The sequence below is a fragment of the Perissodus microlepis genome, chromosome 5, assembly GCF_051167445.1.
Source record: "Perissodus microlepis isolate ML-2025 ecotype Zambia chromosome 5, ASM5116744v1, whole genome shotgun sequence".
NCBI classification, from domain to species: Eukaryota; Metazoa; Chordata; class Actinopteri; order Cichliformes; family Cichlidae; genus Perissodus; species Perissodus microlepis.
In genome coordinates, this window is record NC_140465.1 from 35,314,206 (window position 1) to 35,338,068 (window position 23,863).

General features: G+C 40.2%; 2 protein-coding genes across 3 annotated transcripts in view; both read left to right on the forward strand.

Annotated features, from left to right (window-relative positions):
- The window catches only part of LOC146387779 (butyrophilin-like protein 1), a 413,480-nt gene that overhangs the window by 74,772 nt on the left and 314,845 nt on the right, over positions 1-23,863 (forward strand). The gene's annotated exons all lie outside the window — the stretch shown is intronic.
- LOC146387781 (butyrophilin-like protein 1) lies at positions 1,336-19,589 on the forward strand. Of its 2 annotated transcripts, XM_084929615.1 has the most exons (5): positions 1,336-1,676; positions 2,746-3,081; positions 6,939-6,974; positions 18,971-19,249; positions 19,347-19,589. In XM_084929615.1, the coding sequence occupies exons 1-5, from the start codon at positions 1,586-1,588 to the stop codon at positions 19,463-19,465; spliced, it is 861 nt and encodes a 286-aa protein (XP_084785741.1). In that variant the 5' UTR covers positions 1,336-1,585; the 3' UTR covers positions 19,466-19,589. The 2 variants fall into 2 exon arrangements, with proteins under 2 accessions (XP_084785741.1, XP_084785740.1); XM_084929614.1 differs by lacking the exon at positions 6,939-6,974.

Sequence of the window (23,863 nt, forward strand, 5' to 3'; positions counted from 1 at the left end):
TCTAGCAAAGTTTTGCCAGGGGGGCAGGTAGGGCATTAACAGGGAGAGGGGGGCACAAAGAAATACTTTTCTTTGTTATGTCATTTAAAAACTTTGAATGAATAATCTTAATAATCTGAATCTTACAACAAACGTTTTCATCTGATGTAAAATGTATGGAAATCCATTATTGTACATAGTAATTTTTTTGAGGGTCCCAACATAATTTCTTCAGAAGTAGCTAAGTACTGTATATGATGCCAGTATTTTCCCACATTTTCTAGATTCTGTACCAGTACTGTGTGTAAAATGCCATCAAAAAGTCAATTAAGTTTTATTCTTTCTCACCTGTCTTTCTGTCTCCTTTCACTTTTTAAAGGTTGCCATGTTAGAAAAAATATTTTGCCCTGCCATGCTGTTTATTGATGTGGCAAATGAATGGTTTATTAAAATATATCTAAATCTGTCATCAGTAATCAGTAATGATCATGTCTCACCTCTAGTCTCCTCTGTCTTAATTTCAGGTTTTCACCATGTGTTGTAGATAGTTTAGGAGGTTAACTCGACCAAGCAGTCTACTTTCGGGTACTGTTTAGAATACCAGAATAGGGAGGATGGTGTAGGTTTACGTTTATTAGATTGATACATATATACCAACAAGACAGTGTACATCACTGTGTCAACAGCGTTTGTTTTCATTCAAAGGATTTATGGTTTTTCCTATAATACCTGGTGGGCCGGTCTGTAGTCAAAATGCCCGGGCCGATTTTTTGTCCCAGTCCAGCCCTGGTTATTACTGTGAGTAGGACGGCGCTCAAGAGCAGAATACGACACAAAATGAAGCAAAGGTGGCAAAAGCAATGGGAGGAGGAAAGGAAAGGGCGATGGTTGTTCAACAACCAAAGGAAAATGGGGGAAATGAGAAGTACAGGACAAAACAGGAGAGAGGAGACGATTATATCTCGACTGAGATTTGGACACACTGGCTTAAATAGCACATTATTTTTAATAGGTAAACACTGTACAGGGGAGTGTGACTGCAGCAGGGAACAGGAAACAATAGAACATGTTTCATTGCATTGTCAGAAGTATATGGAAAGGAGACAACTGATCAAAAAGCTGGACTATATGAAAGTGGAGTTGGACTTGTTTGATTTATTTCGCGTGAGCTCTATAAGTGAAAGCTATCAGGCTGTATTTTGGTTTTTAAGGCAGACCCATTTGTTCGGGAGAATTTGAATATTTTATTTTATTTTTTATTTTTTTTGGTCATTTCGGTCCACACTCCACACCAGTTGGTGGCGGTAATGCACCATTTTGCTGTTTGCCAACCGCCAATAAACCTATGAAGAAGAAGAAGAAGCAGCAGCAGCAGCAGCAACCGGAAATCGTAAACAAACACGAAGTTTTTGTTTTGGTGCCATTTACGCCCTACAGCTGTAGAAATTCGTTTAACTTGTAGTCTACTAACTTTTTCTATATTGGGATTGTTTTTCGGGAGTTCCAAAATTATCCACAGTCATTTTGACTTATATTCAGCCTGATAGCTAAGGCGGAGGATAGCTTCTGTAGTCATAAGCGCTAACGTTAAGAGACCTGTCGGACAATGAATCTTTTAAAGATGTTGTCAGCATCAGAGTGTTTGTGGTTGTGTCTCGCCGTTCTGATACTATCTGCATCAGCTGAAGGTGAACCCGGTAAGGATGCCAATGCTAATTTTTAGTTTACGGATATAAGTTCGTAGTCAGACCCAGCATTCATACTACTTAGCTACCTTAGCATATAGCTATATGCTAAGTTAGCTAAGTAGTATGAATGCTGGGTCTGACTACATGCTTTCATGTCTTACTGAACTACTTGTGCAAATATATTTGTATATATTTTAAACTTTACATTTTTATATAAGTGGCTTTCTTATACTTATTGTGTCACTAAAAACTCAACCTTAAAGGACACATTTTGCTTAAAAAAAAGAGTTAAAGCCTCGCTAAACGTCATCATCATCCAGTTTTAGTTAATTAGTAAAGTTAACTAAGATAAAAAGCCGCCTGCACTGTCAGATGCATTTGGAAGGTTGACCTAAAGTCTTTAAACTCTACTTTCACTACTTCTCCTCCTTGCACCTTCACTGTTCACACCTGTCTTCATCTCATTCAGGTGTATTCTGTGTGGTGTAGCTTCTAAGCTGGCTAAGAAATATTTTAAAGAGAGGAGTCCTTTCTAAGCCTCCTTACTTAGGTTATAACAACATAACTAATCACCTTCACACATGCAACAGGTTGCATTTACAGCTGAAAGCGACTTTGACTGTAGTGAGATCAGAAAAGAGAGAGTGATCCAGTAATACAGTAGTATTACGGCATTTTTATACCTAAAAGTTCTGAAATCATCTTCACTGTAAAGTTCTTATGAAACGCTTTTCAGACCACTTTTCAGGAGTGCAACGGCAAGTCAGTAATTACATTTTTATCTAAACCTGTAGAAAAGGACAGTGAAATGTTTCTGTAAATGGAATAAAAATTTAACAAATGTTAAACTACTCTGAAAGTAAGCTTTAAATAGATCTGGTCTCATTGTTGTCTTGTGGAGAACTTTCTTGGCTAACATTTGCTTAAATGTACTTTATTATAATTATTCTAAAAAATAATAGCCAGCAGCCAGGCTATTGTTTAACATACATGTAACCTGTTTTTACAGAGCAATGGAACCCCATTGCTCACTATTCCCATTTGGTCCCCATTATGATTAAAAAATGTTTTCTTTCAGGTTCACGAATCAAAGTGGTTGTACTAGAAGGAAGTAACGCCATCCTGCCTTGCTCACTCAGCACCAAGAAGAACATTGAACAAAATCTGTTTAACTGGAAGAAAGTTGATCCAAATGAACAGGCGGTGTTCAGGTACGATGGAGGCCTTCATTACTATAATGGCCTTCCAGATCAAGACGAGCGCTTCAGAGGACGGGTGTCACATTTTCCACTAGAGCTGCAGTCTGGTAACGCCTCCATCATCATCAAAAATACCGTGGTGCCTGACAGTGGAGTCTACACCTGTGATTTTCGTCTGCAGCAAAAACAAACATTCAGCATTGAACTTGTTGTTGGTGAGTATTTTAGTTTTAATGCATCTGAAAAAAAAAACCTTCTCTAAAAACTCATATTTTAATTTTTTTTTAAATGTTGATGTTGTTTTGTCCACACTCAGTTGTACAGAATGTGGAAAAACAAAATACAAATTCACTAACATTTGCTTAAATGTACTTTTATTAAACATGGTGTGCAAACGCAGCAACAATTTTATTACAAATTCAAATTTGCATGTAGACTTAGATTACATGTGAATTGGAAATAAAGGCTAACAGTGCAAAAAGGGTCTCTGCTTTAGGATCATAAATTCAAGTCAATCAAACAGTCAATGATTAAGTTTGGATTAAGAATCTACTTTTAATCATGAGGCTCTTGAGCTAAAAATCAGCCCCAGCGAGGGAGGTGAGTAGCTTGAATAAAGCGATATCGATTCATTAAATCCTGAATTGACTTTTAAATATAACTGTATTTTGCCAGAAACGCCAGATTCTCAGGTTAAAGCTCACAAAAGTATTTCTAAAACCACCAAACCACAAATGAGAGTAGGTAAACGGATTCTGCACAAAGAAGTAAACACAGAGCGGACCCGACGCATCAGAATCAGCTTTCTCTTTCTCAGCTTTCTCACCCGACAACACGGACACGCCGTCGGGGCTGAAAGCTGACAGCTCACTGATTCTGATGTGTCGGGTCCGCGCAGTGGTTACGTCTTTTTTGCGCTCGATTCTGAGCTGCAGAGTTTGTCTCTCTCCAACCAAAATTCACTGAACCAGCAGCAAAAGAAGATCCAAACTACAATTCACATTTGATAAATGTCTTATTTTGCTGTTTTGTTTCCACCACAATAACATCCCACTTCATGCACAGCTCTCTCTCTCTGTGTACTTCAAGAACAGTTTCCCATCTCAAATCTCTGTTTTCTGCATTATTCATTTGCTTATTACCCACCAGTCTACCGTTGTTTACAGCGCTGTCGACCGCTGTCTTTTTTTTTTTTTTTTTACTTAAATGTCCTTGGACGACAAAGCCTAATTTCTGCTGTTCAATACTGATGAAATTTATACTTTTTATGTTGCTTTTTTATGTTAAATTATGCAAAATTGCAGAATATTTTTAAGGTTATCTAATAAATTATCAGAATTGTAATATTTCTGACTGTCTGAGGCAAAATTGAATCGAATCGAATGGATTATAGAAATCAGTGTTGATACCCAGCCCTAGTGAGTAGCCTAGGCCCGACAGAGTGGATGTAGCTTTGGGTAATAAGAAAAGATGAAAAGAACTATTGATAACGTTTTTATTAAGTTAAGGCCTGATCCGTCTGAAATTCATAGCCAGTGCTCTGACACGGAGCCATCAATCTTTGAATGCTGAAAAAGCAGCAGTGTATCCAGAAAACACATTATATGCTGCGATACATGCACTGCCCAAATGTTCCCTCTCCCCACTGCCTTTCAGCAGCATGCAACAGGAAACAGGTCGTCAGAGGAGCCGAGATGATGATTAAGTTTAACATTGTCTACAATATTGTAGACCATACAGGCCAATATTGCCAAAGAGTGCCAAAGCACTTTAAGCACAAGCACTTTTTCAGTAACTTATCTTTCTTGCAGAACTGTGCTCCAAATAAAGAACTTTGTGTTGACAAGATTGTTAGTTAATCATTTACAAAGTAATACTGTCCTTATGGACAGCAATTCCCCCCCCCCCCCAAACAAAAAAGTGAGCATGTAAAACTGCGGTCTTAAGCAATGCGGTTGAAAAATTTGGGTGCGCCTAACTTTTGTGCTGGTGTACCTAAGAAAAAAAAGTTACAATGCAACCGTGGCAAAAAGTTAGTCTAGAGCCCTTTGTAAAACTCTGCACTCAGGTTCCCTGGTTGTGTGTGGATTTCAACTTACAAGTACAAATTTTGACCCGATTTTTCTTGATTGGTCAATGTCATGTCAATCACAAATGTATCAATCCAATCAGAGAACAGATGGGTTTGGCTGTTGGATGGGTGCTTTACTGAGCTTCGGGTCCTGGGAGGGTAATACAGTTTGAAGCTGGAGGATCTCTATGTAAATATCCCATAGGGGACATACAAGCGAGGTTCCTTAACTTTCGGTAGCTGTTGAAAGGATAAAATTGTGGTATATCAGTGGTTAGAAATACCATTATTTAGGGCTGTGCGATATGACCAAAATCTCATATCCTGATATAAGAATTCTATCGTCCGATAACGATATAAATCACAAAAATGTAACATTTTCTGTAAATTCTGTGAATCAGCTCGACTTGCGTGAAGTGTTTCCAGCTGGGCGTCATGTACCTGGAGTTGAGTGTTTTAACCGATGCATGAAACGATACATTTTTAGACATAAGTTGTAACAGCCGCCGTTTTCTTTGTGAGTATTTATTACACGGCGTGCTGCGGGGGAAAAGCCTGTTCTAACGTTTGAGTCTAAGGTTTATTTTTTAGCACCTGACGGCTCTTTTTTGCTTCTCATCAGTAATTAATCTGCTCTTTCACGTGATTCAGTTTATTTTGAAAAGTCTCAACAGGATCCTGAGCTTTATTGTGAAAGGTTTATGTGGAACATAAATAAGCGGACACGCGATGGTGTTACCGTCGTTGTTGCTAACCACAACGCATAAAAACAGGCACTTGTCCGTCTGTAGTGTGGTTACATAAAATATAAGAGAAAGAGAAAACTTTAAGAAATGAATATAGCCACTACAGTGACCATCAAAACCATGAAAAAATATTGCCGTAAACAGTTTATTTTGCAACACCGAGAAAAAAACGATAGCGTAAAATGAAACGATAGACGTTTTTTTTATATCGTCATCCAATATATATCGTTATATCGAACAGCCCTACCATTATTAGTCATGTAATTGTAGTAATGTCGTTTCTATCTCTGACTTTATGTCCTCTACAAGAGTTTCTGTTGTTTTATCTTCAAATGTTCAATAGAAACATGTATCGCTAATTCATAACAAAGAAAGCTTTGTTACTATCCCCACTAGTGAAGACTGTCATTTCCACAATACTGCTTTCCCCCCGAGGTCCGCAGCATTAGGGCTGTTCGATATAACGATATATATTGGATGACGATATAAAAACATCTATCGTTTCATTTTACACTATCGTTTGTTTCGTGGTGTCGCAAAATAAACTGTTTACGGCAATATTTTTTCGTCATTTTGATGGTCACTGTAGTGGCTATATTCATTTCTTAAAGTTCTCTCTTTCTCTTATATTTAATATAACCACACTACGGACGGACAAGCGCTTGTTTTTATGCGTTGTCGTTAGCAGCAACGACGGTAACACCATCGCGTGTCCACTTGTTTATTTTCCACAAACCTTTCACAATAAAGCTCAAGATCCTGTTCAGACTTTTCAAAATAAATTGAATTGAAATCATTACTCACCAGGAATATCTCCAAAGCGATCTCTGATCACTGGCTCTCCAAGACAACAATATGCACATGACATAAATATTTTGTACTTGTAAATCAAATGTGTATTTGTATTTCAATCAGGTGAAAGCAAGAAAAATCAGGTCAAAATTTGTACTTGTAAGTTGAGAGTCACACACAGCCAGGAAACCAGAGCACAGAGTTTTACTCGTAGTATTTTGCTTTGTATCTGTAACCAGACCTCAACAAAAAATGTGTAACTTGTGTAAATATTTTTTACAAACAAATCTTTTTTACACACACAAAAATTCTCATCTGTAGATACAAAAACATAAAATGTTCACATATTTTAGCTCACAAGGTTACAAAACTCAGTTCACAAATACACATTTGATTTACAAGTACAAGATATTTATGACCACAATTTGAGCCCATAGTCATGTGCCTATTATTTGTCTTGCAGAGCCTGTGATGAGAAACAGATCTGGAGATATTCCTGGTGAGTACTGAGGTTTCTGTCTACATCTGTAAGCTGTGTAGCTAAACATCTGTTAGCCTCAGCATCTATCAAACATGTTTAAACTTGCCATAAACATTTTTTAAAGATATCACTGAAATCTATGGTTCTGTCAGTAATGACAGATAAGGAGAAATCTGTCCTGAACCTGACTTCAGTATCACTGTTTATTGTTGTCGCCTTGAAGACTGACACAGCACCCGACCTTTTTTAAAAATGTGAATAGGCTGTTGCTGAAAGTGTTGTGGCGTACAAACATGGTATATCATCATTCTGTTGCTGCATTTGCACGTTATGTTTAAGCTGACGCACATGTGACTCTCCTGCACTATAAACACCTGAGAGCAGCAAATATATTATAAACCTGAGAATTAGTATAACTGTGATGTGGATTTGAAGATGGCAGTGCAGGTACTGGTGTCAGGTACATGCTGTGTAGCTAAGTTATGTTGGTTATGCTCGACGTGTCAGTTGTGTTGTGCACTGATTTTCACATCACATCATGTGTCACACAACACAATCTTTGTGGTGCGTCCGCTGGTCTCATGATTTTGCAACTTAATAAGTTGTTGCCCTGGCCGCTGCAGTGAACCATCACACGTGTGTACGATTTTGTTTTTCCTGCCATTTTAATGATGTTCCAGCACAGAAGCTCAGAGATATAAGGATACATAGATGGAGTCGTTGGAACAGTTTGAAAACTTGAGTTTGTGGAAAAAACTTTGCACAACACCCTCGACAAAGTCTTGGCTTCTGATTTTGACGATTTCTCCTCCTATATCAGCGCTTATGTGGCAATATTGTCTGAGTGTTCACACCTATCGTTCAGGAGTATAATTCAATTCAATTCAATTTTATTTATATAGCGCCAAATCACAACAAAAGTCGCCTCAAGGCGCTTCATAGATACAGAGAAAAACCCAACAATCATATGACCCCCTATGAACAAGCACTTTGGCGACAGTGGGAAGGAAAAACTCCCTTTTAACAGGAAGAAACCTCCGGCAGAACCAGGCTCAGGGAGGGGCGGGGCCATCTGCTGCGACCGGTTGGGGTGAGAGAAGGAAGACAGGATAAAAGACATGCTGTGGAAGAGAGACAGAGGTTAATAACAGATATGATTCAATGCAGAGAGGTCTATTAATACATAGTGAGTGAGAAAGGTGACTGGAAAGGAAAAACTCAATGCATCATGGGAATCCCCCGGCAGCCTACGTCTATTGCAGCATAACTAAGGGAGGATTCAGGGTCACCTGGTCCAGCCCTAACTATATGCTTTAGCAAAAAGGAAAGTTTTAAGCCTAATCTTAAAAGTAGAGATAGTTTCTGTCTCCCGAATCCAAACTAGAAGCTGGTTCCACAGAAGAGGGGCCTGAAAACTGAAGGCTCTGCCTCCCATTCTACTTTTAAATACTCTAGGAACAACAAGTAGGCCTGCAGAGCGAGAGCGAAGTGCTCTAATAGGGTGATATGGTACTACAAGGTCATTAAGATAAGATGGGGCCTGATTATTTAAGACCTTGTATGTGAGGAGCAGGATTTTGAATTCAATTCTGGACTTAACAGGAAGCCAATGAAGGGAAGCCAAAACAGGAGAAATATGCTCTCTCTTTCTAGTCCCTGTCAGGACTCTTGCTGCAGCATTTTGGATTAGCTGAAGGCTTTTCAGTGAGTTTTTTGGACATCCTGAGAATAATGAATTACAGTAGTCCAGCCTGGAAGTAATAAATGCATGAACTAGTTTTTCAGCGTCACTCTGAGACAGGATATTTCTAATTTTAGAGATGTTGCGCAAATGGAAGAAAGCAGTCTTACATATTTGTTTAATATGTGCGTTGAAGGACATGTCCTGGTCAAAAATGACTCCAAGGTTCCTCACAGCGTTACTGGAGGCCAAGGTAATGCCATCCAGAGTAAGAATCTGGTTAGATACCATATTTCTAAGATTTTCAGGGCCGAGTACAATAACCTCAGTTTGATCTGAATTAAGAAGCAGAAAGTTAGCGGCCATCCAGGTCTTTATGTCTTTAAGACATTCCTGCAGTTTAACTAATTGGTGTGTGTTATCTGGCTTCATGGACAGATAGAGCTGGGTGTCATCTGCATAGCAGTGTAAATGTATGCTATGTCTTCTAATGATGCTGCCTAAGGGAAGCATGTATAATGTAAACAGAATTGGTCCTAGCACTGAACCCTGTGGAACTCCATAATTAACCTCAGTGTGTGAAGAGGACTCTCCATTTACATGCACAAACTGGAGTCTGTTAGATAGATATGATACAAACCACTGCAGTGCAGTACCTGTAATACCTACAGCATGTTCTAATCGCTCTAATAGGATATTATGGTCGACAGTATCGAACGCTGCACTGAGGTCTAGCAGGACAAGCACAGAGATGAGTCCACTGTCAGAGGCCATAAGAAGATCATTTGTAACCTTCACTAAAGCTGTTTCTGTGCTGTGATGAGCTCTGAAACCTGACTGAAACTCTTCAAATAAACCATTCCTCTGCAGATGATCTGTTAGCTGTTTGACAACTACTCTTTCAAGGATTTTTGATATGAAAGGAAGGTTGGAGATTGGCCTATAATTAGCTAAGACTGCTGGGTCTAGAGATGCTTTTTGAGTAAAGGTTCAACTACAGCCAGCTTGAAGGCCTGTGGTACATAGCCGATTATTAGAGATAGGTTGATCGTATTTAAGATCGAAGCATTAATTAATGGCAGGACTTCTTTGAGCAGTTTTGTAGGAATGGGATCTAAAAGACACGTTGATGGTTTGGAGGAAGTAATTATTGAAGTTAACTCAGAAAGATCAATTGGAGAAAAAGAGTCTAACTTAACATCAATGGTACTAAGAGTAGCTGTAGATAATATTACATCTGTGGGATCATTTTGAGCAATTTTGATGATTAAAATTTTATTTGTGAAGAAGTTCATGAAGTCATTACTAGTTAACGTTAAAGGGATGGTTGGCTCAACAGAACTCTGACTTTTTGTCAGCCTGGCTACAGTGCTGAAGAGAAACCTGGGGTTGTTCTTATTTTCTTCAATCAGTGATGAATAGTAAGATGTTCAGGCTTTGCGGAGGGCTTTCTTATAAAGCAGCAAACTATTTTTATATGAAAACTATTCTTAAACTTAGTTACAGCACTTTCAGAAAGACGTCTACTGTGATAAAGTCTACTCTCCACTGCTGTGTAATCAATTATTGTAAATGTAAATGTTATCAGGAAATGATCAGACAGGGGAGGGTTTTCAGGAAACACTGTTAAATGTTCAGTTTCTATGCCATATGTTAAAACAAGATCTAGAGTGTGATTAAAGTGGTGGGTGGGTTCTTTTACATTTTGAGAGAAGCCAATTGAGTCTAATAACAGACTAAATGCCATGTTGAGGCTGTCATTTTTAGCATCTACATGGATGTTAAAATCACCCACAATAATTATTTTATCTGAGCTCAGAACTAAATTAGATATAAAGTCTGAGAAATCAGACAGAAACTCTGTGTAAGGCCCAGGTGGACGATAGATGATAACAAGTAAGACTGGTTTCTGAGTTTCACAGCTGGGGTGGACAATGTTAAGCATCAGGCTTTCAAATGAATTAAAAGTCTGTCTTGGTCTTTCATTAATTAATAGGCTGGTGTGAAAAATTGCTGCCACACCGCCCCCTCGGCCTGTGCTTCGAGGTTTCTGGTAGTTAGAATGACTCGGGGGTGTTGATTCACTTAAACTAAGATAATCATCCTGCTGCAACCAGGTTTCTGTAAGGCAGAGCAAGTCGATTTGTTGATCAATTATTAAGTCATGTACTAACAGAGACTTGGAGGAGAGAGACCTAATATTTAATAATCCACATTTCACTGTTTTACTCTTTGGTTCAGATGTGGATACTGTACTGTTCTTTCTTTTTGATTTTTTATGTTTAAGTTGTTTGTTGCTGGTTTTTAGTTTGTTTTTTGTCTGTTTGGAAGCTGACACAGTCTCTATGGAGATGGTTTTTCGGGGGGTAGCAGGAGGAGAGAAGCTGCAGAGAGGCGTGTAAGACTGCAACTCTGCTTCCTGGTCCCAACTCTGGATAGTCATATTTTGGGGGGTTTAATAAATTTGTCCATATTTCTAGAAATGAGAGCTGCTCCATCCAAAGTGGGATGGATGCCGTCTCTCCTAACAAGACCAGGTTTCCTCCAGAAGGTTTGCCAATTATCTATGAAGCCCACATCGTTTCTGGGACACCACTCAGACAGCCAGCAATTTAAGGAGAACATGCAGCTAAACATGTCACTCCTGGTCTGCTTCCCAGCAAAGCCGCGCATGCTTATTTGGGAGTGGAGGAAGCACCAACTACAACAATGTGGCCAACAGCTGTACAGTTTCTCTACGTCACCACTGTTTTCGAGATCTTACTTTTGGGATTGTCCTCGTATGTGGTTTTTAAAGTATTCTAATCTGATTTTAGAGTGATGCTTTCTACTCGTTTTGTATTTATTCTGCTTCAATTACTTTTTAATTTTATAGGTTTAGCTGCAGGTTTTCTTTGATTCCTGGCAAATAAATCGCTGACCCACTTAAACCCGGATACAGACTTTGAGTCAGTTTCTGTCTGTGTGTGTTGAATTAGAATGAGATTAAAATGTTTTTGGAATAGCAAATAATTTCTGTAAGATTTCTAAAAGTTAACTTCATGAAAATGTGTTTTCAGGCCGCCTTGGGAGGGCAAACAGTTCCTCAGAGGAGACAACAGCACCAGGTTCTGAGACAGGCCCAGAAGAATTACAAGTTCTAAGGAACGGTTCAGTAGTTTGATCCCCAGCTACTTCACACTGTTCATGGGCAAACTACTGAAACACAGATTCTCCGTGTGTATGTGCCAGTTAGTTAGAAAGCACTGTGTACATAGATGAAGTTATCTGTGTGTGTGTGTGTGTGTGTGTGTGTGTGTGTGTGTAAATGGGTTCAACAATTAATAACACCATTAATTTAAAAAAAGAGTGGGTGGATTAACTTGTTACATTGATTCAAGTAAAATCCCTAAAGCAATCTGATGAAACTGTCTTAGATCAAATGTCCAGCACAGTTCACCTTCTGAAATCTAACCTGCTGCTGGCATCAGAATTGTTTTTAAATATCTGTAATCCCTGAAGCATTGTGTTATGCTATGCTTTTGGAGAACTGCAAAGGGAACACTAATAATGTTGATACCTCTAAAACTAAGGTTTGATTTAGGCTTCTGTGAGAAATCGTGCCTCAAGAGTTGGGTGTTCGTCTTGTAATCGGAAGGTTGCCGGTTCGAGCCCCGGCTCGGACAGTCTTGGTCGTTGTGACACTTCACCTACCGCCTACTGGTGATGGCCAGAGGGACCGATGGCGCGATGCAGCCTCGCCTTTGTCAGTCTGCCCCACGGCAGCTGTGGCTACAACTGTGGTTTGCCTTCACCTGTGTGTGAATGTGAGAGTGAATGAATAGTGGAATTATAAAGCACTTTGAGGGCATAATGCAATCCATTATTATCATTATTATTATAAATCTTTGTCATTGTCAGCATTTATGCATATATAATTACCGTGTGTTCATGTCCCGGTGTTTGTATGTGGTGCTTTGTGCATTCCCTCGCATCCGTTCCAAGCATTCAGCTGGGTGGCTGTGCTTCCATCGAAGCACTTGTTTGTTGTTTTGCTTTGTTGTTTTAGTTTATTGTGTTTGGTGGTTATCCTGGATGGGGGTACGCTTGAGGGTTTGGTGGGACCCTTGGTTCGGTACCCTTGAATTTGCGTTTAAAGTTGCCTCGAGCCCGGTACACCACTGAAGACTAGACAGGTAAAGTTTTATTGTTTTTTTAGCATTTTAGGCTGGGAGTTGCACATAGTAAACAAGTGGCACCAAACTCGGCAAGAGGTTTGAGACAATTTGTTAATTATGGTCTGTAGCTGAGGCGGATAGGTCGTTTTTAAGTTGGCATAATGTGTGTTGATGGATGCTAATGAGATCCTCGTGTGGTGAGTGTTTTGTGCTGTGACCTTTAGTGTTGTGGGGAATATGGCTACTTTGGTTGGATCACTTGTGAGTGGTGTTGGCCAGGTGCTGAGCCACCCTTGATGTGATCATTGTGTGGCCATAGCTCTCCATTTTGTGGTTGGTCACTAGTATGCTTGCTTTACTGAATTGGATTAAAGTAACTTATTGTGGTATGAGGCCACTTGTATGTGACCATTTGTGTGGTAGAGACAATAGATCACTTGGTTGTGGTTATTTGTTGCCACTTTTGGTTTCGTGTTAATGTGAACACTGCGCTTCTGTTAGCTTTTACTTTTATTCCAGGTTTGTGGGTCAAGGACCTGAAGGCTTCAGAGGGGTTTTAATAAATTTAGGGGTCCTAGAGGAACCCTTTGAAGGGAGGAGGTGTTATGTCCCTCTGCAGCCTCTAATCTGCTCAGTGTGTTCAGCTGGTGCTAATTGGCCACACCTAGTCAGGTGTGGATAAAAGCATACCTGAGACAAGCTTCCTGAAGAGCTCACTAGTCTTTGCCTTGGTGGTACCAGCTATTTTAGCCAACCTGCTATGCCATTTTAAGATAAAACCTCTTCTGACTAACACTCTGGTATTCATCTCCTTTTTTATGTTGCGACTTTTGAGCCGGGTCGTAACACAGCCTCCTAGAGTTTGAAGATATTTGTGAGGCTTTATACTAAGTCTATGATTTTTATTCCTTACTTTGACAGGATACTGATTGTTGTTCTCTGGCTGAACATTACAAAAGTTGCAGTGAAAAAGCACAATCACAGCAGAAGGGATGTGATTGGCCTGTTAATGAGTTGAGTGAAGTTTGATGTATCTGACTGTTTTTGTTTCGCTTAATACGCCTTATAATCCAGTTCTCCTTATGGTCCCAAAAATACGGTAATTACATGCTATTTTTATAGAGAGTTGTACTGTTTAAATGTAAGAATGTTTGTGGGGTTTTTTTTACATTGCACTTGTATTGACCTATTCACTTTTTCTTGTGCTTCTGCTCATAACATTGTGTGTGTCTGTCATGTAAATTACGCCATGTAAATAATTGTTGTACAGTAAATATTTTTAAAGGCACTGTTCAGCCAGTCGGCTACTATGACTTTTCAGAATGAAAGTGTTTTCTGCTTGGAAATATGTCAGTTTGTTTTTCAAGTGTATAAGGCTACGTCCACACGTACACGGGTATTTTTGAAAACGGAGATTTTCCGTTTTCGTTTTAAAAAATAATCCCGTCCACACGTAAACGCAGAAATGAAGGAAAACGCTGCTAAGAACATGTCAAAGCAACAGGTGGCGATATATTCCTAACCGTGTAGATGTTGTTGGCCAACAGAAGTCTAGAAGCGTCGGTGGGAAATAGTAAACAAAGCTGGGGCATAGAAGCAGAACCGAGTCGTATGTGTGGAGGGACAGTAACTGTGTGTGTATATGTAAGCATTTAAACACTGCAGAGAGTACAAGTAACAGTAACAATATTGTAGAAATTCATTTCACCGAAACAATAACGTGGCGCACAGTGTGACGTCAAAAAAGGCGCACACCTTTGACGCTGCGTTTTCTCCGTTTTCCTCGTCCACACATAAAAGCAAAAACTGAGTTTTCGAAAATATTCACCCTGACAGGCGTTTTTAGAAATCTCCGTTTTCAGTGACCGAAAACGCCGTTTACGTGTGAAAGAAAGGTGCAAACGCATAGAAAAATCTGCGTTTTCAAAAATACCCGGGTACGTGTGGACGTAGCCTGAACCTTGATTTCATTCTCAAATTTTATTCTATTTTTTATCTTTTTGAGCAATGTTTGAAAGCTGTCGTAACAGCATCATATTAACATTTAAAAGAATTCATAATGACAGTTTTTGTCATTTTACTGAAAAATGAATTGGTGCCTAAACAGTCGCTCATATATCATTGGCATGCAGCCATTACGTTTATTTTTGAAAATGTTTTTTTCTAAACCACATTTCTTGTATATTTTCAAAAATAGAATATGGATCTTTTGCACCTTTTTCAATAAAAATACTTTTCTAAATAATTGCTCTGTGTTGTACATTTGTTTTGTACAGAAGTAATGTTTATTAGTGAAACCATATTATCTTCAAATTGCACTGTCCATCATTACATCTGTTTGCTCTCCAACATCTTCACCTTCAGCTTCTTGTGGATGCACCTGTAGATGGAGCACTGAGCTGTGATGGAGAGCTTTGCTGTGTGAAGAAGCAAAAGTAAAAAAACAAAACAGCGCGTTGTACAGCAAAGTGAGGAAATACTTAGAGGAACATTTTAACTGTTGTTAATCTGCCATCATCACAGAGAGAAACAGAAAAAGTGATGGACGTTAAATTTAATCTGCAGTCTCCCGTCACACTGAACGACCTTTATTACAAACTGCTGGGTAACAACAAAAATAACGTCAACATCAAATGTGGAACATCGCAGAAACAAAAGGACAGACAGGAAAAGGATGACACGAATTTAATAGAAAGATTTAAAAAAGTAACAGTATTATTTTTTCATTTTAAAAATGACAAAATCAGGCTGATGTGGAGCTGGTTAAGAAATAAAATTAACCATCTTTGGCACAATACTCCCAGCAGTGAAATTTGATCAGCTGTAAAAACATCTTCACTGAAACAAATACTTGAATTTGGAGTTCATACTCAAGGAAAAGAAAGACATTTTTAAGTGGTATAAGGCCTCCAGACAGGCCAATAATTTATTTTATTTTGTTTGAGAGAGAAAATAAAATGTTTTTTTCTGAAACTGATGTAACTTTGAGGCTAGTTTTGGTTTAGAGTAGCTGCCCATCTTTAATAAGTTCAGTTTAATTAGTAGTTTGTTTGTTGTTTTATCACAAATTAGTGTGAGTCAGTTTCGTGACCGACAGTTGAGATAACAGTAAACACTGGAGGAACTTTCACTGCTGGGGCGGCTGTGGCTCAGGAGGTAGAGCAGGTCATCTACTGATCAGAAGGTTGGTGGTTCCCCCCAGTCTGCATGCCAAATACATGAGCAAGATATGAACCCCAAATTGCTCTCCGATGCATCAATTGGCATCCATCAGAGTGTAAATGGTAGTTAGTAGGCACTTAACAGCATAGAAGACAGTGCTTGTGTGTTGCGTTTGAGAGTAGAAAAGTCCCATAGAAGAATCAGTCCATTTACCATGTAGGTTTTTGCTGTCTGAATCACTACAATCCATGACCTTACCATACACAGTTAAAGTGCGCCATCCTGTGGTACTTACTCCACAATAGATAAATCATTCACTTTCAACTCACTGCACAGACAGTTATTTATTTTTTTTAAAGCATTATAGCGTCAAACCTGGAGGCAGGCAAAATTACAATTTTTACATTTTTACTGAACAGTTCTGAATTTAAAAAAAATCTTGTTGAACCTCATACAAAGTGTGCACTTGCTGGCCACTGTATTAGGTACACCTCCTCAACTACTTGTTAATGCAAATTTCAGCCAATTACATTTCATGGAACTCAATGCAGTCAAGCATGTGCATGGTCAAGACAACCTGCTGAATTTCACAGCTAGCATCGGAATAAGGAAGGAAGGAAACTTTCTCTGCTAGGAAGGCAACAAGAAGTAAAATAACCTATTGTTACAACTAAAGTGTGCAGAAGAGCATCTAAGAACTTGAAGAAGCTGGGCTACAGCAGCAGAAGACCAGACTAAGTGCCACTCTGTCAGCTAAGAACAGGAAACTGAGACTGCACACACACACTCACCAAAACTGGACAATAGAAAGCTGCAAAAATGTTGCCTGGACTGATGAGTCTCAGTTTCTGCTGTCATATTTGAATACTCGGGTGAAAATCTGGTGTAAACAACATTAACATTAAAGCGGATACAATGCAGGCTGGATACAGCCTGCATTGTATCACCAGGCTGCTGGTGACATAATCGCACATTTTCTACCTGAGTACTATTGATTGACTAAATAACAACAGTAAACAGTGGAGGTTGTACTGCGAAGCAGGTTCAGCTTAGTCAGGATATCTTTTCCTTATCTGGTTTCACTTATCATCAATCAGGCAAAGATGGCTGTCAGTTTGATAAATAAGCCCAGAGCTGATCAAAGTAAAGAGAAGTGTCACTGACAATCTCTGACCAATCACACGGACACGGACAGGTCTACTGATAGCAGAGCAACTGATTTTACACAGCAAGTAAAACTATGACTTTAGAAAAATATGAAGAGATAAAAAAATAATAATAATAAAATAAATAAATTTCCTAAATATGGGATAAATGAAGGTTTTCCTGTTATTTATATTACAAGTTAAAAGCAGCAGAGTGTGAGCTTTGAGTGCTTTGGTCAGTAAAACTGGAAAAGAGCTGCTGTGTTGGTGATACAGTTTAGCCTGAAGACAGAATTTCAGCTAACAGGAGAAAAGCAGGTCTGAAAATATTCTTTTTTTTAAATTGATGCTCTTCAGGAAAGTCTTTGGACCCTCCTTCTAGGATTTCACAGTAGGTTAGGTCTTCAGTGTATGTTGCCATGGTGATGTGCACCAGTCAAAAGGGAACCTCCTTCATAACACTGAAAGTCACAGATCGTTCCTCCTAATACAGGTTTATGGTGTCGTTCACGCTGTAGCTTCCATGTCAGGAACACTGAAACAGCTCAGAGTCAACAGGAGAGAAACGAGTTCAGACCTCGAAGGCTTTAATCTGTAATCTGTGGTTTTTACAGCGAGAGCCGGAGACGTGTGTTCACATGTTTCATGAAACTCTGAGGAAGGACCGGCGCTGAAACATGTCTGTTTTCTTCTTACTGACCTTTTATATTAAACACTCTATACATGTAAGTGTGAGCGCTGAAGTTCTCACTCATGAGTTTGTATTTATGTCGTTATGTACTCATTAATTTATTTTCCTGGATTGTTGAAAACGATGTTTTTTTATGCAAAGCTTAACAGAACTAACACACACACACACACACACACACACGCTCCTCCCACTCGTGACTGAGGCTTGTTTCGTAAACGTACTCGACCAGAGTATCCGCTGCTGAGCGTCAGTAGCGTGATCGACGCAGCACAGAGGAACGTTTTTACTCCGCGTCATGTTTTCTTCTGTTTTTAAGACAAAAACTCTGCAGCTTTTATTTTTGTGCCTCTTTCTTCTGACTGTGACTGCAGTAACAACAGGACATGAAAACGGTAAGAACACTAATGCCGAGACAGTAAAGCTCTTCTACTGATTTAACACAGCAGCTAGATGTATCCAAAAATGGTGAATTATCCCTTTAATGTTGGTGTTGATTCGTTTTCCCCACTCATTTTTAGATGGTTCAGAACTGTCACTGATGAGGCAAACAACAACTAGATTTAAAGATACAAGTGTTGAGTGTTTTTTCACTGCAGTCATCATGTTTTACCCTGCTGTCCCGTCACAGGGATGGAGTGGAGAGAAACACTGAAATATCTGCTAAACAACAATGAAGGAGACGTAATTACTGCTTCAAAGAAATTCAGTTCTCAAATAACCGCAATGTTGGTGTGAAAACTTAACAAAGACATTTCTTTCTAAGAGATATCACTAAGAATTGGTCTTCTGGTATTACACACAGAAGAAATCATTGGACAAATTGCAGGTTAATGAAGATGTCACAGGTCATGCTCAGCACACTTCAGTTTAACAGCCTTCTACTCTGCAGAGGGACAGCTTATCTTCCAGTGCTGCTGTTTGTTATCGTGATAACAGCAGGAGGAGTTCAGGCACGTCAGCTCGTTACAGCAAGCTCAAACACAGCAGCTGGTCTCTGAGTGGACTCTTCATCCTTTTCAGTCTGTGACATTCTCATTACCATCACTCAGCCAAACCACCTCAGTGTGAGCTGAAGGCTAATGCCACTGGGAGGTCACTAAACCAGAAACCACCTTAAAATTCACCTGAATGCTGAAACATCACCCTCCTTGTGCTGTAGCTTCATGCTGTGTTCACAGGTGCAGCTCCGAAGCCGTTTGTTGGGATCCTGAACATCACGGAGTACAGGGTGCAGCTGAGGTGTGAGGTCAGAGGTGCGTCTCCGAAGCCTAGAGTAGAGTGGAGGGACAGCCATGGAAACATCCTTCCTGCTGAGGAGCCACAGGTGTCACACAGAGACGGCCGCTATGACATCACCCTCCTCATCACGGTGACCAGGACAAACACCAACCTCTTCCACTGCGTGGCCACACAGGAGGAGATGGGCCATGTGACTGAAGAAGAGATCCATGTTCCAGGTGAGGCCACAGACTCTGATTTGATTGCTAAAGGTTATGATCAGTGTGTTTACAAACGTATATCTTTGTAACAGCAGGCTTCTGTAATGTGTTTCAGATCAGCTGTTCGAGTCCTGCGATGGAGTCGGTGTGATCGTTTCTGTACTGGCTTCTGGATTCTCTGTCACTGTGTTTGCGTCTCTGTTGCTGTTCTCAGCTTGTATTAAATGTTGCTGATAACAGACAGCAGATACTTTCATCTGTATTTTTTATTCTCTGTTGTTCTGTTTCCTCTGATTTTAAGGCTGATATGTTATTTATACCAAAATTGTATTAATGAAAAATAAAGTTGGGTGAATGATGACTCAGTGGATAATGTTCATTAAAACGGTTTTAAAACATGCTAAACTGCTTTAAAAGTGTTTAAACATCATGGTTCACATTAAAACACATTCATGTTTTTATACCGACTGCATTAAAAATTAGTCTCTGCTCATTGTTATGTTGAATCCTGATATCAGAGCTGTATTTATAATGGCCAGATGCAGAGTGGAGGCCACAGTGGACTGATCCCCGGTGGCTAAAACTGGTTTTTGCTATATGAATATCACCTCTCTGATTGGGAGGGAGCCTGAGACATAAGGCTCACTTCACAGCTCAGGTTCAGGAACTCTCTGGAGTGAAAGGGTGGGGGAGGGCGTGCTTGTATCACCCGGTTTGGTGCATGTGAGCTGGGGCTTTCCTACAGGTTATACTGGAGGTCCTGAGTGTCACATATACATACATACATACACATGAAAATCAGCTCGAGTACTTGCCTGCTTGGAGTTCCTGGTGGATGCTTGAAGGTGGTGCAGCTGGAGAGTCTATTTTTTACTACTTCTTGACTTCTTGTGGGTACTGGCAGTGAGAGCTGGGTGTTTTATTGCTGAGCTAACCGCAGCTTTTCCATAAAGAACGCCGTGTTTGAGCATAAGGCGGTCGACACAGTCAGTCACGGTTGATGATCAGATTTTGTAATCAGAACAGTTTCTTCTTACTAAACACAGCATCCAGCGCATGTGATATATGAAACTTTTAATAACTTGCTCAGCTTGTCAGTAATGGAAGCTGTGATGATGAAGAGGGAACTGCTGCCAGGTCCAGTTTCATTGAACAGCCAAGTTCAAGTCTAAAACACTGCGTTCATGTTACATTCGGTTGTAATCCCTCTGTAGATGCTGACCGTTACCTGCATCACTGCTCAGGCCTTTAAATTCAGCTGTGATATTTAAATGAGTCAAATGTTTAATATAGTTTTAAATAAGAGGCCTGATACTCTGAGCTCATTAACAGCTGTTTACTCAGAGAGACGTGGTTCCTCACAGGACAGCCACCACAAACGTTATTATAAAAAATATTATGCATCACTGAAGATCAAATATTACATATTATTGTCTGCAAATAGTGAGGATCTAGATGATAAATATAGGAAAAAATTCTGAGAAATAAGCCTCCTACAAAAGGTATCAGGGTGAGGGGTTCAGTCATTCTGGAGTAATCAGTCCTACAGATTGAAAGAAGTCAGTTGAGGTGACATCTGACGAACCCCCTCCCCCACTCCCACACAAACACACACACACACACACCCCTGCATGTTTTGTGGGTGAGGTTGGAGGCCCCGGGGCAGACGCAGTGTTGATTATGTCTCTTAGCTGGCGTGGGAAAGTCTCTGTGTCCTTCCAGAAGAGTCTGTGGGATATTTTGTGATGACATCCAGCAGCGATGGAGGATGTTTATAATGAAGCGTGATGATATACAATAAATAAAAACACAGTATTTACCCACAGCAGCTGTGTGAATCCTGAGTGTGTTTTCAACATGCTAACTATGCTAAATCTTTGATCACTGTTGTGTATGTTTGTCATCTTTAATAATCAAACCTAGAAGTGAAAGGCCAGCCTCTGAAATATGAGAACTGTGTTTAAAACTGTCTGTAATTCTAAAACAGTTCAGACTTAAACTGCTCAGCAGGCGTCTCTTAAGTAATGAGACGGCTCAGCTGCTGTGTCAGCCTCTTGTAACTGTCAACATTACAAAAACTTGCAGGGATGACTCTTTGGACCACAAGTCGCTGCTCGTTTGAACACTTTTGTCAGACAAACAGCAGCAAAGTGAGAAACAGCAGCAGGCCACACAGCTCCACAGCTGTGGATGATTCAGGACACAAAGCACCTGTGGATCTTTTCTCACCTGCTGAGGTCCTAATTAAACACAGCGTTCAGTGTTTCGCACAGGTTTACATGTTTTCTGTGGGGTGAGCGGTGTGCACTGCAACAAAAAGAAAATGAGCTTTCTGAACACTAAAACACGACCACACAACCCTGCTGTGAGAGTTTAATCCTGCTGACTCCACTTCAGGCTGCAGCTGGTCTGACTCAGTGTTCCTGGTCCTGGTTTAAGTGACCGTTCAGGTCTCAACATCCGCAGAGCAGGTAAAGGCTGATGTTAGAGTCCAGCAGCAGGATGAGATCCTTCCTTGGAAGCAGCTGAGTGTTGAGAGGAGATTTATGTAAACCAGCTGAAGGTAAAACTGGAGCAAGGACGGGCCTGAACTTAAGTATAAGTTTACTCTTATCTGAAACTGAAGGAGTGTTCAGTTTGAGGGTGACTTTGGGGTCCTTAGGGACTAGTAGAGCGCTATACAAATATAGGCCATTTACCATAAACTGCACATGCTTACAGCCACCACTGCCACTGTGCACTCCTAGTAAATGTGATGCTGTTCTATGAAAGCGTTTGTTCGTACGCTTTGACTTCTCGTCCGACCGGCTCAACAGACAAAAGCATAAAAAGAGTCATTGTTTATGTTTCTGCTTCCAGCTGCCTGCCAGCTGTGGTTTTCATAACAGGAAAAATCAAAGTTATAAAAGGTTTAATGCACTGAGTGCTGTCACACTGAGTGCTGTCACACTGTGATGCAACACACAGACACTTGACATGTTAACCACGTACTGGATTTGACAATCTGACACTTACTGTTAACTCTTTCATTTTCAGATGAATTTACAGGGACAACAACCCGTGAACCTTTTTGCTGCCTCGATGGCTGTTATGGTTGAAGAGATGATCCTCTCACTAACTACGAGGTTTGATTTTCCACAGTGGAAGTCAATACTGACACTAATGAACTCACTGAAAATCCTCATAAGATGCAAGAGAACAGGACGGGAATCTTTGAGGGTCTCATCGTCGCGTGACTAAAGATTTTCACACATTTTATAAAAAGCCAGAGATTTTTAACACCACATAACGACTACAACCCTAACTTCACAATGATGACACTGAAATAACGAAGATGATGGTAATAATAATGAAATAGCTAACCCAGAGTCTGGACCTGAATTTAATCGTGAGTCTCGGGGAGATCATCGAGGACAAACCCCGGATACGAACAGGTCTGTAACATCAGGCGCTGGTGTACTGAAGACCTAAAATGCTGCCTGTGTGAGCGAACAGAGGTCACTAAATCTGACCGTGACCTCGAGCACTGTTTGGACCCCTCATGTGATCAGTGTTTGATTAAACACACTGATCATAAGAGGCGTGATGCTTGTGAGCTTTGGACAGACAGATGATGAGTGTCTCCCCATGATATAAGCTCAGTGATCGCTCAGTCAGGTGAGCAGTTGTTCACAGATTTACAGATTTAATTATTCAGATCAACAGCTTGGTGTGTAATCAGTCAGATTAAGTCCTCACGTGTGGCACTAACAGCAGGTGTGTTTCAGTCCTAAAACGGACGCGTGAATCAGTGCCGTCATCTGTGGAAGGTGTGCTGGTCGAGCAGGAAAGGAAGAAGATGTTCGTGGAAGTTCATCCAGTCAGTGCCAAGAACTCATCTGAAACACGTGTAACAGTGCAACACAACGTTTAGATCTGATCATGCCCAGAACTAACAGGTCAGCAGTTACTCAAACACAAACCGCACCTGTAATGCTTCAACATTTACCGTGCTCACAGCATATCCATTCACTGTGGACCCCTCGCTGATCAGTGTGGGCTGTAACAGTGACCCTGGGTGCAAAAGGTTCACTGGCCAAAAACAGCCACAAGGACCAAAGTTCATCACAAACACTTAGAAAAGACCAGAAAATGAAGCTGCATCTGATTCGAGCTTCATTTTTTTCCTCTCCTTTTTTCTGGGTTTTCCTAATCAGCGAACACTGACGTCCATCCTTTATCCTGAGTTTATCTGGGTTATAACAGCTCTGACTGTCTGTGTATGCTCAGGTCAGGTCGCGAGTTTGAAATGAAGGGCACTGGACTCCTTTGGGTTCATCAAGCTGTTTCATTTTATCCTGAGTCCCAGGTTTTTAACCCCTAGAGGAGATCTCCCATGGAGGGGTTCCTGAGCGTATGAGACCCATGCTGGAGGCTAATGAATCTAACTGTGGGTAAAATAAAAATCAAGGTAGAATAAACCCATTAGTCATTAAAGAGCTTCATGAGGAGCAAGAGAAAAGAAGTTGAGCTTCACAAACACAGTTTGTGAAGCTTCACAAACACAGTGTTTGCTTCACGTTTACTTTGTTGGCATCTGGTCCCCTGTTATGTTGTAAGTCATAAATATGATGACACACACTCTTTACAGCA

Excerpts from the sequence above, each read along its gene's own strand:
- LOC146387781 (XM_084929615.1), top strand. The coding sequence starts at position 1,586 with ATGAATCTTTTAAAGATGTTGTCAGCATCAGAGTGTTTGTGGTTGTGT. Across the intron at positions 1,677-2,745 it reads ATCAGCTGAAGGTGAACCCG|GTTCACGAATCAAAGTGGTT; the intron begins GTAAGGATGCCA and ends GTTTTCTTTCAG. Across the intron at positions 6,975-18,970 it reads CAGATCTGGAGATATTCCTG|GTGCAGCTCCGAAGCCGTTT; the intron begins GTGAGTACTGAG and ends CTGTGTTCACAG.